General features: G+C 38.1%; 1 protein-coding gene across 1 annotated transcript; it reads right to left on the reverse strand.

Annotated features, from left to right (window-relative positions):
- Window positions 1–2,147: 2,147 nt before the first annotated feature.
- Window positions 2,148–13,131, reverse strand: LOC149922436 (cytochrome c oxidase associated subunit FA4L3-like). The gene is made up of 5 exons (XM_090163493.1): window positions 12,981–13,131; window positions 10,297–10,371; window positions 3,391–3,479; window positions 3,129–3,186; window positions 2,148–2,393 (listed from the first exon to the last, which is right to left on the reverse strand). Exons 2-5 carry the CDS (start codon window positions 10,351–10,353, stop codon window positions 2,304–2,306), a joined length of 294 nt encoding a protein of 97 aa, XP_090019619.1. The 5' UTR covers window positions 10,354–10,371; window positions 12,981–13,131; the 3' UTR covers window positions 2,148–2,303.
- Window positions 13,132–16,021: the final 2,890 nt, after the last annotated feature.

The raw sequence follows: 16,021 nt of genomic DNA on the forward strand, positions 1-16,021 counted from the left end.
ATGACTGAGCCGATCACTAGACGGAGACCATGGTGATACTACGGGATGGCTATAGGAGGGGGGTGGACAGATAGATGACGTATGAGTCTCGAGTACCCTCTAGAAACGGTTGACGAATGTTTCAAGTCGGAGTTTTATTCGGATTACAGGAGATGTAGATTGTGATAAGCATCGGGTTTTTTACTCGGAATAAGTCCCCCCCAACCCCCCCTTATATCTACAAATCGTCCATATCCTTTCACGTGTTCGCATCCCGCCGTTGACCAATCAGATGCTCGGTTTACAGAAACCAAGGGTAGTGTTTTTCTTTTTAAAAGTCGAGGAATGTTTAAATTGTGTTTGCAATGTAGGGCAGACGTAACTCGTGAGAATTTCCAGCAGGTAGCGAAGAGGTTTCGCGCTTCTGCTAGACAAGTTGCCGATTGCGATTAGATTTTTCTCCAATTAAGTGTATCTTTCGTTTGTATTGCGAAATGACCCGCCGTAGCTAACAGTTCTGACTCTCGAAAACTGAAGTATTGCCTGAAGAGCGAACTTTCGTTTGATTTTATCGTTACGAAATTAATATTCAAAAATTACGAGATTGAATATTTTAATTTATGAATCGGAAACACTCTGCTATGAGAACCTCTTGATAAATGTATCTAATATGTATCTTTATTTTAATTGAAATAATGTAAAATGCATTAGCCTAGTCAACGAAATAATGTAAAATTCATTGGCCTAGTCAACTAAATAATGCAAAATTCATTAGCCTAGTCAACGAAATAATGTAAAATTCATTGGCCTAGTCAACTAAATAATGCAAAATTCATTAGCCTAGTCAACGAAATAATGTAAACTTCATTAGCCTAGTCAACTAAATAATGTAAATTTAATTGGCCTAAGCAACGAAATAATTTATAATTCTTTAGCCTAGCCAACGAAATAACGTAATATGCATATTGCTCTGGTTAACGTAGCCAACGAAATAACGTAATATGCATATTGCTCTGGTTAACGTAGCCAACGAAATAATGTAAAATTCATTAGCTTAGCCAACGAAATAATGTAAAATTCATTAGCCTAGTCAACGAAATAATGTAAAATTCATTAGCCTAGTCAACGAAATAATGTAAAATTGATTAGCCTAGCCAACGAAATAATGTAAAATTAATTAGCCTAGCCAACGAAATAATGTAAAATGCATTGGTCTGGTTAACGTAGCCAACGAAATAATGTAAAATTAATTAGCTTAGCCAACGAAATAATGTAAAATTAATTAGCTTAGCCAACGAAATAATGTAAAATTCATTAGCTTAGCCAACGAAATAATGTAAAATTCATTAGCTTAGCCAACGAAATAATGTTAAATTCATTAGCTTAGCCAACGAAATAATGATAAATTCATTAGCCTAGTCAACGAAATAATGTAAAATTCATTAGCCTAGTCAACGAAATAATGTAAACTTCATTAGCCTAACAAACATGATAATTTCCATCATCATACCTTGCTATAGAAAATGTTTCGCAGTTATCGTCACAACGAATAATCGAAGAGTGTTTGAACCCACGCGTAGACAAATTAATTTTTCAGATTAAATACAGACTGTTCTTTGATATCGCCGCCGTAACGAGCTAATTAATTGGCGGGAGTTTAACATACAAAGGAACGCGTGGGCATTCTTGTCGTCAAGTCAGATTTGAGGCGGTCGAAAAAAGCGCCTCTCGACTCGTGCGACATACAGCTAATAATCTTCTTATAGTTAAGGCACCGGTTCCAGCTGGATCTACAAAGATTGAATCGCAAATCTACAACAGCTTCTCCTTAAATCATGAGCCTTCTTAAAGAACTTTCAACTTATGCTCGGGCAAAGGTTCACCAGACAGTACGCGTCTATCGCTTCGAACGGTAAAGTTAAGCTTCCGTGTAATCTATACACTTTTTGTTTAACAAGGTACATTGAAAAGAATTTTAAAGGGTTCGTATTGAGAGGTGAAAATTTCGAAATATTGTTTTAAAATTAAAGAGCTTTAAACATTTTCCGGGAACCAAATTGGTCTATTGCGAATGTAATTATTAGGCAAATAAATGAAGCTTTTTTAGTCCTTTATCCGAAACAACAGCATCTTCATAAGACTTCATTTTGTTAATAATATCCTACATATATTGTACTCAATATTTAATAACGTAATCTACAAAATAACTGTGTAATTTCGCGATGCTTTTTAACATCGCGTACGAAATAAACCTTTATTCATGTTTTTCAAATATTCATAAATTAATATTTTCTGCCTTTTTAAATTAAAAAAATCTACAATATTTATTTCTGCGACAAATTGTACTCTGATAAATCCTTCTTCATGGCTTCCACTTCCGGAATTTTTTTGTATTCCTGGTTTACGACTATCAGCTGCGGGAAATAGTTAAATTCGTTTCAGTTTGGCATGGTATTTTACGCTTAAAGGTTCACATAATCATTTAAAAAATTCGGTCCTCCCCTTTGAGATAGAGCTCGGCCGCTCGGCGTTTGGATAAATATTAATATATATTATTTTTATCCATAACCTACAATTATCCGAAAATATAAACTATTTTTTGCATGTTAAATCGTTGTTTATCCATGGATAATATCCATAAATAAAACGTTAACCAAAATATTTACGATTAATCGAAATTTTGTCAGTTAATTTACCTGTTACGCAGAGCTCCACTTTGAGGGGAAGACTACAGTGGCCGTTGTCTACTTTCGCGCTATTTCAAGCTGGACTCTTTTAATTTTGTGTTTAAACTTATAAAATTAATATTTAAGTGTAGAACAGCCTCTTTTTTAGTGATTAAAATAATTTTTACAATTTTGAATTTAAAAGTAATTAAGTTATTACTTTTTAATTCGAACCCCCGGAGCTAAACAAGTTGGGCAAGCGCCCAAACTACCCTTTAGTTAGGACTTTATATCTCGTTAACTATTAATATTATAATTATCATAATTATTTTAAGCACTAGAGGAAGGTTCAGCCTAAGAGGAAAAATATATTTCAATTATGTAATTGTTAAAACAGAAACGTTCAGCTGAACGAAAAAGAGGCTTGTAGCTTCCCAAAACACCCTCAAAATTCCAACAATTGGTTGTCCAAGTTAAAATTACCTTTTGACGTTTCTCCGGGTCGATTCGTTGCCACGGTGGAGAAATATAACGGTTGATTCTGAAATTAACAATTAATTAAATTAATTAATCGTGAAATGAATTAATTATACTTATTTTAAGAAAAAGGAAACAACAACGAAATTTAAAAACTCTTGTGCACTTTTTTTTTAAATAAGTATATTTGTACAAGTCGCTAAAATTCCTTTATTATTAATTAATTATATATTTAATTTTAAGCGATTTTATCAAAAATGTAACTTACACTACGTCCGATTTGTGTACGAAACAGTAAATAGAGTAGGCTACGACTCCCACGCAAGCAGTTCCGATAATCGCCACCAGAGGGACAATCTGGGCGGGGAAAATAGTAAATTTCAATACAAAAGTTTTATACGCGTACGAGCTTAAATTATTTTCAAGGGAACATTATACAGAATAAATTAATAACAAGACTCAGAAGTTTATAGTATAATTCTTAGGAGATTATACTGTAAGTTGAATATGGGATGCAATATAAGGCCCGCTATCTGAAGAATTTAGACTAAATATTATTCTTTTATGAACGCATTTATTTATGCTTAGGTAGAATGAGAGGGGAGGGGAGGAAAACATCACCAGGGTGACCACAATAAACCCTCCAATTTGTTGTACGAAAAATAGAAAATTTTGCGTTATTTTATAGGAAATTATAGGAGTAATTTTTAGGTAAATATAGGAAATTATATGAGTAATTTTTAGGTAAATATAGGAAATTATATGAGTAATTTTTAGGTAAATATAGGAAATTATAGGAGTAATTTTTAGGTAAATATAGGAAATTATATGAGTAATTTTTAGGTAAATATAGGAAATTATATGAGTAATTTTTAGGTAAATATAGGAAATTATATGAGTAATTTTTAGGTAAATATAGGAAATTATAGGAGTAATTTTTAGGTAAATATAGGAAATTATATGAGTAATTTTTAGGTAAATATAGGAAATTATAGGAGTAATTTTTAGGTAAATATAGGAAATTATAGGAGTAATTTTTAGGTAAATATAGGAAATTATAGGAGTAATTTTTAGGTAAATATAGGTAATTATATGAGTAATTTTTAGGTAAATATAGGAAATTATAGAAGTAATTTTTAGGTAAATATAGGAAATTATATGAGTAATTTTTAGGTAAATATAGAAAATTATAGAAGTAATTTTTAGGTAAATATAGGAAATTATAGAAGTAATTTTTAGGAAAATATAAGAAATTATAGGAGTAATTTTTAGGTAAATATAGGAAATTATAGGAGTAATTTATAGGTAAATATAGGAAATTATAGGAGTAATTTTTAGGTAAATATAGGAGTAATTTTTAGGTAAATATAGGAAATTATAGGAGTAATTTTACGTAAATATAGGTAATTATATGAGTAATTTTTAGGTAAATATAGAAAATTATAGAAGTAATTTTTAGGTAAATATAGGAAATTATAGGAGTAATGTTTAGGTAAATATAGGAATTTATAGAAGTAATTTTTAGATAAATATAGGATATTATAGGAACATTCAAGTGAATTTATAAGAAATTATAGGAATAATTGTAATAACGATAAAACCAAGAATGTATTTATTTATTATTAGGAAGAATGATTATGTTGCGACAATCGCCGGGCACGTTGAACGCCTTTCCCCCGTCTCGCGCGGGGGGAAAGACAAAACGTCACCGGCGTTTGATTTCCATCGCGTTAGGTGACGTAAATTTTAAGCAGCCAATGAAATACCGGGACTATTCGTTTTATTTTAAGCGGAGGAGCGTACTCAGAGATAGGCAAAAAGCAAATTTCCGAGCTCGCGCTCTTCTCTTTCACAGTGAGTAGTTCGAGCCCACGCTCGCGCTCATCTCTTTTAGTACAAGAGGGTGAGCCCACGCTCGCGCTCATCTCTTTTAGTACAAGAGGGTGAGCCCACGCTCGCGCTCATCTCTTTTAGTACAAGAGGGTGAGCCCACGCTCGCGCTCATCTCTTTTAGTACAAGAGGGTGAGCCCACGCTCACGCTCATCTCTTTTAGTACAAGAGGGTGAGCCCACGCTCACGCTCATCTCTTTTAGTACAAGAGGGTGAGCCCACGCTCGCGCTCATCTCTTTTAGTACAAGAGGGTGAGCCCACGCTCACGCTCATCTCTTTTAGTACAAGAGGGTGAGCCCACGCTCACGCTCATCTCTTTTAGTACAAGAGGGTGAGCCCACGCTCGCGCTCATCTCTTTTAGTACAAGAGGGTGAGCCCACGCTCGCGCTCATCTCTTTTAGTACAAGAGGGTGAGCCCACGCTCACGCTCATCTCTTTTAGTACAAGAGGGTGAGCCCACGCTCACGCTCATCTCTTTTAGTACAAGAGGGTGAGCCCACGCTCGCGCTCATCTCTTTTAGTACAAGAGGGTGAGCCCACGCTCGCGCTCATCTCTTTTAGTACAAGAGGGTGAGCCCACGCTCGCGCTCATCTCTTTTAGTACAAGAGGGTGAGCCCACGCTCACGCTCATCTCTTTTAGTACAAGAGGGTGAGCCCACGCTCACGCTCATCTCTTTTAGTACAAGAGGGTGAGCCCACGCTCGCGCTCATCTCTTTTAGTACAAGAGGGTGAGCCCACGCTCGCGCTCATCTCTTTTAGTACAAGAGGGTGAGCCCACGCTCGCGCTCATCTCTTTTAGTACAAGAGGGTGAGCCCACGCTCGCGCTCATCTCTTTTAGTACAAGAGGGTGAGCCCACGCTCGCGCTCATCTCTTTTAGTACAAGAGGGTGAGCCCACGCTCGCGCTCATCTCTTTTAGTACAAGCGGGTGAGCCCACGCTCGCGCTCATCTCTTTTAGTACAAGATGGTGAGCCCACGCTCACGCTCATCTCTTTTAGTACAAGAGGGTGAGCCCACGCTCACGCTCATCTCTTTTAGTACAAGAGGGTGAGCCCACGCTCACGCTCATCTCTTTTAGTACAAGAGGGTGAGCCCACGCTCGCGCTCATCTCTTTTAGTACAAGAGGGTGAGCCCACGCTCGCGCTCATCTCTTTTAGTACAAGAGGGTGAGCCCACGCTCGCGCTCATCTCTTTTAGTACAAGAGGGTGAGCCCACGCTCACGCTCATCTCTTTTAGTACAAGAGGGTGAGCCCACGCTCACGCTCATCTCTTTTAGTACAAGAGGGTGAGCCCACGCTCGCGCTCATCTCTTTTAGTACAAGAGGGTGAGCCCACGCTCGCGCTCATCTCTTTTAGTACAAGAGGGTGAGCCCACGCTCGCGCTCATCTCTTTTAGTACAAGAGGGTGAGCCCACGCTCGCGCTCATCTCTTTTAGTACAAGAGGGTGAGCCCACGCTCGCGCTCATCTCTTTTAGTACAAGAGGGTGAGCCCACGCTCGCGCTCATCTCTTTTAGTACAAGCGGGTGAGCCCACGCTCGCGCTCATCTCTTTTAGTACAAGATGGTGAGCCCACGCTCACGCTCATCTCTTTTAGTACAAGAGGGTGAGCCCACGCTCACGCTCATCTCTTTTAGTACAAGAGGGTGAGCCCACGCTCACGCTCATCTCTTTTAGTACAAGAGGGTGAGCCCACGCTCGCGCTCATCTCTTTTAGTACAAGAGGGTGAGCCCACGCTCGCGCTCATCTCTTTTAGTACAAGAGGGTGAGCCCACGCTCGCGCTCATCTCTTTTAGTACAAGAGGGTGAGCCCACGCTCACGCTCATCTCTTTTAGTACAAGAGGGTGAGCCCACGCTCACGCTCATCTCTTTTAGTACAAGAGGGTGAGCCCACGCTCGCGCTCATCTCTTTTAGTACAAGAGGGTGAGCCCACGCTCGCGCTCATCTCTTTTAGTACAAGAGGGTGAGCCCACGCTCGCGCTCATCTCTTTTAGTACAAGAGGGTGAGCCCACGCTCGCGCTCATCTCTTTTAGTACAAGAGGGTGAGCCCACGCTCGCGCTCATCTCTTTTAGTACAAGAGGGTGAGCCCACGCTCGCGCTCATCTCTTTTAGTACAAGAGGGTGAGCCCACGCTCGCGCTCATCTCTTTTAGTACAAGAGGGTGAGCCCACGCTCGCGCTCATCTCTTTTAGTACAAGAGGGTGAGCCCACGCTCGCGCTCATCTCTTTTAGTACAAGAGGGTGAGCCCACGCTCGCGCTCATCTCTTTTAGTACAAGAGGGTGAGCCCACGCTCGCGCTCATCTCTTTTAGTACAAGAGGGTGAGCCCACGCTCGCGCTCATCTCTTTTAGTACAAGAGAGCGAGCCCACGCTCGCGCTCATCTCTTTTAGTACAAGAGAGCGAGCCCACGCTCGCGCTCATCTCTTTTAGTACAAGAAGGTGAGCCCACGCTCGCGCTCATCTCTTTTAGTACAAGAGGGTGAGCCCACGCTCGCGCTCATCTCTTTTAGTACAAGATGGTGAGCCCACGCTCACGCTCATCTCTTTTAGTACAAGAGGGTGAGCCCACGCTCGCGCTCATCTCTTTTAGTACAAGAGAGCGAGCCCACGCTCGCGCTCATCTCTTTTAGTACAAGAGAGCGAGCCCACGCTCGCGCTCATCTCTTTTAGTACAAGCGGGTGAGCCCACGCTCGCGCTCATCTCTTTTAGTACAAGATGGTGAGCCCACGCTCACGCTCATCTCTTTTAGTACAAGAGGGTGAGCCCACGCTCGCGCTCATCTCTTTTAGTACAAGAGAGCGAGCCCACGCTCGCGCTCATCTCTTTTAGTACAAGAGAGCGAGCCCACGCTCGCGCTCATCTCTTTTAGTACAAGAAGGTGAGCCCACGCTCGCGCTCATCTCTTTTAGTACAAGAGGGTGAGCCCACGCTCGCGCTCATCTCTTTTAGTACAAGATGGTGAGCCCACGCTCACGCTCATCTCTTTTAGTACAAGAGGGTGAGCCCACGCTCGCGCTCATCTCTTTTAGTACAAGAGAGCGAGCCCACGCTCGCGCTCATCTCTTTTAGTACAAGAGAGCGAGCCCACGCTCGCGCTCATCTCTTTTAGTACAAGAGAGCGAGCCCACGCTCGCGCTCATCTCTTTTAGTACAAGAGGGTGAGCCCACGCTCGCGCTCATCTCTTTTAGTACAAGAGGGTGAGCCCACGCTCGCGCTCATCTCTTTTAGTACAAGAGAGCGAGCCCACGCTCGCGCTCATCTCTTTTAGTACAAGCGGGTGAGCCCACGCTCGCGCTCATCTCTTTTAGTACAAGATGGTGAGCCCACGCTCACGCTCATCTCTTTTAGTACAAGAGGGTGAGCCCACGCTCGCGCTCATCTCTTTTAGTACAAGAGAGCGAGCCCACGCTCGCGCTCATCTCTTTTAGTACAAGAGAGCGAGCCCACGCTCGCGCTCATCTCTTTTAGTACAAGAGGGTGAGCCCACGCTCGCGCTCATCTCTTTTAGTACAAGAGGGTGAGCCCACGCTCGCGCTCATCTCTTTTAGTACAAGAGGGTGAGCCCACGCTCGCGCTCATCTCTTTTAGTACAAGAGGGCGAGCTCACGCTCGCGCTCATCTCTTTTAGTACAAGAGGGCGAGCTCACGCTCGCGCTCATCTCTTTTAGTACAAGAGGGTGAGCCCACGCTCGCGCTCATCTCTTTTAGTACAAGAGGGTGAGCCCACGCTCGCGCTCATCTCTTTTAGTACAAGAGGGCTAGCCCGCGCTCGCGCTTTTCTCTTTTAGTACAAGAGGGCGAGCCCAAAAATAGCTCTCTGAGCGTACTGGGGGGACCAACGGGTGGATAGAGAGAAAGGCTAAAAACCGTCTCGACATAGACATTCTCCTTATGTATAAATAAATACATTCTTGATAAAACCAATGCTTTTAAAGGAACTTTGGTTTAATATAAAAACATCACAGACTTTGTGACTATTAAAGTAATATTACATTTAATATGAAAACATCACACTTTGTTAGTATTAAAGTAACATTACATTTAATATGAAAACATCACAGACTTTGTGACTATTAAAGTAATATTACATTTAATATGAAAACATCACACTTTGTTAGTATTAAAGTAACATTACATTTAATATGAAAACATCACAGACTTTGTGACAATTAAAGTAAAATTACATTTAAGATGAAAACATCACAGACTTTGTGACTATTAAAGTAATATTACATTTAAGATGAAAACATCACAGACTTTGTGACTATTAAAGTAATATTACATTTAAGATGAAAACATCACAGACTTTGTGACTATTAAAGTAATATTACATTTAATATGAAAACATCACAGACTTTGTGACCATTAAAGTAATATTACATTTAAGATGAAAACATCACAGACTTTGTGACAATTAAAGTAATATTACATTTAATATGAAAACATCACAGACTTTGTGACTAGATAAATGTAATATAGTAATACTACATTTAATATGAAAACATCACAGACTTTGTGACTATAGTAATATTACATTTAATATGAAAACATCACAGACTTTGTGACTATAGTAATATTACATTTAATATGAAAACATCACAGACTTTGTGACTAGATAAATGTATTAAAGTAATACTACATTTAATATGAAAACATCACAGACTTTGTGACTATAGTAATACTACATTTAATATGAAAACATCACAGACTTTGTGACTAGATAAATGTATTAAAGTAATATTACATTTCCATTTCAAAACAGCAGCAAAAGCATATGAAATTAATGCTTTAGTACAAGGCTGGTTGCTTTTGAGCGCCTTCTATCAAACTTTAAAACTATATTGAAAGCAAAGCGCGAAGTACGAAAAATAGGAAAATTGATCAATTATAGGAATTTATAGGACGGCAATCGAAATGTAGGGAAAATTATAATAAGTGTGATCACCATGCATCACTGGCGTGTTCTTAAATTTTTAATTAAACGTCAGTGGATAAATATAAATATATACAATATGGATATAAGAATTGCCTAAGAAAGGTTTACATAGATATAACAAACTTTTGAACTCTAAATAAGTCAGAGTATTTGATATAAAAATGCCTTCTTTGAGATAGTGGGTTTTACCGCAATATTTGCACCTAATTATTATTATTATTATTATTATTATTATTATTAATAGCAGTTAGCACCAATTTACACAAAAAAATAGTAGTCAAGCCTACCACGATTGTTTCAAACAGTGGCAAAAAAATGCTATATTTAGTTACCTCTGGTCGTTTCTTCAACGTCTGCAGTCCAAATCCGAAGGACTTAGGCTCATTCATGGTGCACTGTCGTTGAATCTATTTAAAAAAAATTATCAAAATGAAAGATACCTTTTTCAGACTAACAAGGAGACTACCCGAGGTGGTTATCACCGATTTTGTTGAAACTCAGGGGTTAGGTAGACCATATGGTAGTATGAAAATTGCCAAAGGGAAAAGTTGCAATGGGCTTTAGTTTTCCCATGGCAACCGAAAATGTTTTTGATCTCTCAAAACCAAAAAATCTCCATTTAAAAAAGCATGGGATTTTCTCGGTTTCACAGAGTACTTACTTAGTTAAAAATTTGAAAAAATTAAATTTTCGAAACTTACCCAAAAAGATGAATTTGACCTATTTTGGGTAAAATTGATCAAGGATTTTGGGTAAAATTTATCAATTTTGGTTAAATTTTAACAAAATTTGGGTAACCGAGAAAATCCCATGCATTTTTAAATGAAGAGGTCAAAACATTTTCGGTTGCCATAGGAAAACAAAAGCCCATTGCAACTTTTCCCTTTGGCAATTTTCATACTACCATAAGGTCTACCTAACCCCCGAGTTTCAACAAAATCGGTGATAACCACCTCGGGTAGTCTCCTTGTAAGTCTATGGTTTAGTAAAACAAAGTTAATTTTTTCTTTTTAAAAAACTTAACTTTGCTTAACTAAACGGTAATTAAACTGTGTTTTATAAGCATCGTCTAAACGTGTGACTAAACGTATCAATTTCCAAAACAAACGGTATTATCAAAAGTAGCATAGAACCCAAAAGTGTGTCAGCTGTACCTTCGCGCCTATTAACATTTTTAGTGAGACCTAGTCGCACTATAGACTACATAACCTACTACTTGGAATAGTACTAGCAACATTATATTTCATCTATAGTCTGGCGCGTTTATCTCTCTTCGATTTACTCGCCCGTAGACATACGTTCTAAAACGCCTCACTCGGCGGCGCTGGAGTACTTCGATTTTGATGACGTATTTCTGACCCCCCTTCGTTTCCCTGTTTTACTATGCGACAAACTCTCATTAACTACTACACCGTTCTGACACACTTTTCGGTCTTATGCTACTTTTGGTATTATCGTTACTTAATTTAATATAACCTATCATAGCCTAAGATTAAACTAACCCTAAACTAACTTAGCCTCAACCAAATCTAAGACTAACCTAAGCATTTGCTTGATCTAAGCCTAAACTTAAAATAAACTAACCTTAACCTAAGATAACCTTCAACTAACTCAATCTAAGTTAAAATTAAACTATATAATCTAAGCTAAACTTAAATTAAACTAAAATTCACCTAAGCCTAAAGTTAATCTAAGCTAACCTTAAAATAACCTAGCCTAAGACTAACCTAAGTTTAAACTTAATCCAAGATAACCTTAAAATAACCTAGCCTAAGACTAACCTAAGTTTAAACTTAATCCAAGATAACCTTAAAATAACCTAGCCTAAGACTAACCTAGGTTTAAACTTAATCCAAGCTAACCTTAAAATAACCTAGCCTAAGACTAACCTAAGTTTAAACTTAATCCAAGCTAACCTTAAAATAACCTAGCCTAAGACTAACCTAAGTTTAAACTTAATCCAAGCTAACCTAAAAATAACCTAGCCTAAGACTAACCTAAGTTTAAACTTAATCCAAGCTAACCTTAAAATAACCTAGCCTAAGACTAACCTAAGTTTAAACTTAATCCAAGCTAACCTTAAAATAACCTAGTCTAAGACTAAGCTAAGTTTAAACTTAATCTAAGCTAACCTAAGTTTAAACTTAATCTAAGCTAACCTAAGTTTAAACTTAATCTAAGCTAACCTTAAAATAACCTAACCTAAGACTAACTAAGTTTAAACTTAATCTAAGCTAACTTTAAAATAAGTTAAATAACCTAGCCTTAGACTAACCTTAAAATAACCTAATCCTAACCTAACCAAACCTGACCTGAACCTAATCTAAATAAACCAAAAATTGGAAAAATTAGATAGGAAGGAAAACCGATAAAATTGGGAATAATATTTCTGTTAGGTCACTGACGACGTGAGTTTATTTCCAATACGACTAAAAATCAGGAAATTCCCCGTATTTTGTAGCTCAAATTCGAGCCTTCGAGGGGGTAGTAACTTTTTAAATCTAATCAGCTGTACGTAATTATCTGGAATTCCCGTAAAAACAAATCAGTCGATATCGTAGTAGATCAGGCGTACGATTTTTATCACTCCTAATCTCTATATACATTCCCTTTGCTATTATTACACAGCATCTTTTTAGCGGCTGGATATCGATACATTGTAAGAGGGGGATTAAGAATACATTTTGATAACGTTGAGTAAGCCTTTGTATAACCTTTAAGGGATTCAATTTAACCGCCATATTTGTTTTAAAATTAACAAAATGGTTATTTTCAAGGAATTGTTTATTCTGAAGATATTTGTTTACGTTTAAAGTACGAGGATTATTTTAAGAATTATTCGTCAAACATTAGCTGTTTTCTGCGCTGGTGAGACAAAATCTATTTTTAGTACCGTGCAATGGGAGCTTACGTTTGTACCTATGCCGGATTTTATCGATTTGGTAGCGCTCTTTAAATATACGTTAAAAACACTACACTCTAATATTTTTACATAAAGCAATATTTGTGAAATTACCTGGGTGAAATTCGCAGTAATTCAGTTGAATTTAAGATGGTTTAACGAGAGTAGTTTAACTCTATTTTGTAACTTGGTTAGGCTTGCCCTCTAAACGATCCTGGGAGGTTGATATTTCTCATTCCCTGCGCTATAACGGGATCGCGAGAGCATGCGCACTAGCCATCGACGCGTTTTGTGTTTACTTTCCATTTCCCGCCACGAGATAGCGGCACCGTATTTATTTCGGAATAGAAATAACGGTGACATTTCATTTTAAAATAGTATACGATATTATTTAACTATTATCGCAGGATTCTCCGGTTAATTTGTGCGCGTAATTACTAGAATTAACCTTATGATTTTAAATTCTTTAATAAACCATAGATGTCGCAACATCGTTGACCCTTTAGTCACTAAAGCTTAAAAATGACTATCGCTCGATATTCTTACTAGGATGATTTATACACGGGCGAATTACTTTACTTTATTACTATTTGGCCTGTGGCTGCAAATAATATGGAAACCACAACATGGAAAGTTCAATATATGCTGGATTTTAAAAACACGTAGCTTTCTGGTTAGCAGACGAAAATCCAACAATAAAGTTAAGTGAGTAAATTAAAATCTGAAAATATATTTATTTCTTTGTAAAATTTAATAAAAATTCATAAAGATTACTGTAAATGTAAAATACAAATTATGCAATTATTGAATGGTACATTACGTACATTTCAGAGGTATTTCTTGCAATTTAGCAATACAGCATTTTGCGAATAGTCTAACATCGTCCAATTAAATTTAACGATTAGGCCAACCGGACCCAGGCCTAGGGCGCCAAATTTCGAAGGGGCGCCAAAATTTCGCTTATTCTAATCCTTCAAATGCTGCTACTTATCGCCAAGGGCGCCAATTCCTCTTAGCCTAGGGTATTAAATGCGACCTGGTTTAAATCGGTTTTGGCTTGAAGAAGATGTAAATTTCAGACAATAGTTCCCTCGGAAAATATTTTTTTCAAGCTCAAAACACGGAATATTTTGGTCTTTTGCTTGTTTTTCCAAAATTGATTTGCATATTTTAATAATAAATGATAACATTCGTTTTAGTCTTCGAGTTGACATTTTATTCTTAAAGGCTCACATAATCATTTGAAAAATTCGGGTCACGTGACTCACGCCTACGTCCAATTTAAAATTACCTCCGGACGTTTTTCCGCACGATTCTGAATTTAACAATTAATTAATCGTGAAATTAATTAATTATATATTTAATCGATTTAAAAAAATAATTATCACTACCTCCGATTTGTGCACGAAACCATAAACACAGTAGGCTACGACTCCCACGCTAGCAGTTCTTGTAATCGTGGCCAGAGGGACAATCTGGGGGAAGGGGAAATAGTAAAATACAATACAAAGGTTTTATACGCGTATAAAGTACTAAAAATCTCACGAGCTTAAATTACTTTCAAGGGAACACTAGGAATAATGAATTAATAACCAGGGTCAAAAGTTCATAGTTGACAGGTTTCAGGGAACCAATGAGATACCCTACTGATTTAATTTTAGGGGTAATTAGTATGAGGTGCATTTGGAGTATGAGGTGCATTTGGAGTATGGGGTGCATTTGGAGTATGAGGTGCATTTGGAGTATGAGGTGCATTTGGAGTATGAGGTGCATTTGGAGTATGAGGTGCATTTGGAGTATGATGTGCATTTGGAGTATGAGGTGCATTTGGAGTATGATGTGCATTTGGAGTATGAGGTGCATTTGGAGTATTATGTGCATTTGGAGTATGAGGTACATTTGGAGTATGAGGTGCATTTGGAGTATGAGGTGCATTTGGAGTATGAGGTGCATTTGGAGTATGAGGTGCATTTGGGGTATGAGGTGCATTTGGAGTATGAGGTGCATTTTCAGTATGAGGTGCATTTGGAGTATGAGGTGCATTTGGAGTATGAGGTGCATTTGGAGTATGAGGTGCATTTGGAGTATGAGGTGCATTTGGAGTATGAGGTGCATTTGGAGTATGAGGTGCATTTGGAGTATGAGGTGCATTTGGAGTATGAGGTGCATTTTCAGTATGAGGTGCATTTGGAGTATGAGGTGCATTTGGAGTATGAGGTGCATTTGGAGTATTATGTGCATTTGGAGTATGAGGTGCATTTGGAGTATGAGGTGCATTTGGAGTATGAGGTGCATTTGGAGTATGAGGTGCATTTGGGGTATGAGGTGCATTTGGAGTATGAGGTGCATTTTCAGTATGAGGTGCATTTGGAGTATGAGGTGCATTTGGAGTATGAGGTGCATTTGGAGTATGAGGTGCATTTGGAGTATGAGGTGCATTTGGAGTATGAGGTGCATTTGGAGTATGATGTGCATTTGGAGTATGAGGTGCATTTGGAGTATGAGGTGCATTTTCAGTATGAGGTGCATTTGGAGTATGAGGTGCATTTGGAGTATGAGGTGCATTTGGAGTATGAGGTGCATTTGGAGTATGAGGTGCATTTGGAGTATGAGGTGCATTTGGAGTATGAGGTGCATTTTCAGTATGAGGTGCATTTGGAGTATGAGGTGCATTTGGAGTATGAGGTGCATTTGGAGTATGATGTGCATTTGGAGTATGAGGTGCATTTGGAGTATGAGGTGCATTTGGAGTATGAGGTGCATTTGGAGTATGAGGTGCATTTGGAGTATGAGGTGCATTAGGAGTATGGGGTGCATTTGGAGTATGAGGTGCATATGGAGTATTTTTACAAGCCAAAAATTTTGAAGATTTTGGTCATTTATAGGTTTTTTTCTTAAAAATTTGTATTGTAGGTATATTTTAATAATTTTCACGAAAATAGTGTACATTTGAGCAAATAGTAAATGTAATTCGGAATCTAACTAATTTGTTTTCACAAGCTATTCCCACTTCACGTTGGTAGTGAAAAATGATTTTAAATTAATTTCTTTGCTGCCAGCTACGACTGGTTTAAAAAAGTGTCAAATTTGGGGGTTACAAATGCATAACTTTTACCTATGAGTGAAACCTGGGGTGGGTACAATGTACCCATGTA

This window comes from Leiobunum rupestre, chromosome 11, assembly GCF_980474605.1.
Source record: "Leiobunum rupestre chromosome 11, qqLeiRupe1.1.hap1, whole genome shotgun sequence".
Lineage (NCBI taxonomy): Eukaryota > Metazoa > Arthropoda > Arachnida > Opiliones > Sclerosomatidae > Leiobunum > Leiobunum rupestre.

Excerpts from the sequence above, each read along its gene's own strand:
- LOC149922436 (XM_090163493.1), bottom strand. The coding sequence starts at position 10,353 with ATGAATGAGCCTAAGTCCTTCGGATTTGGACTGCAGACGTTGAAGAAA. Across the intron at positions 3,187-3,390 it reads GTACACAAATCGGACGTAGT|AATCAACCGTTATATTTCTC; the intron begins GTAAGTTACATT and ends TGTTAATTTCAG. Across the intron at positions 2,394-3,128 it reads ACCCGGAGAAACGTCAAAAG|CTGATAGTCGTAAACCAGGA; the intron begins GTAATTTTAACT and ends TATTTCCCGCAG.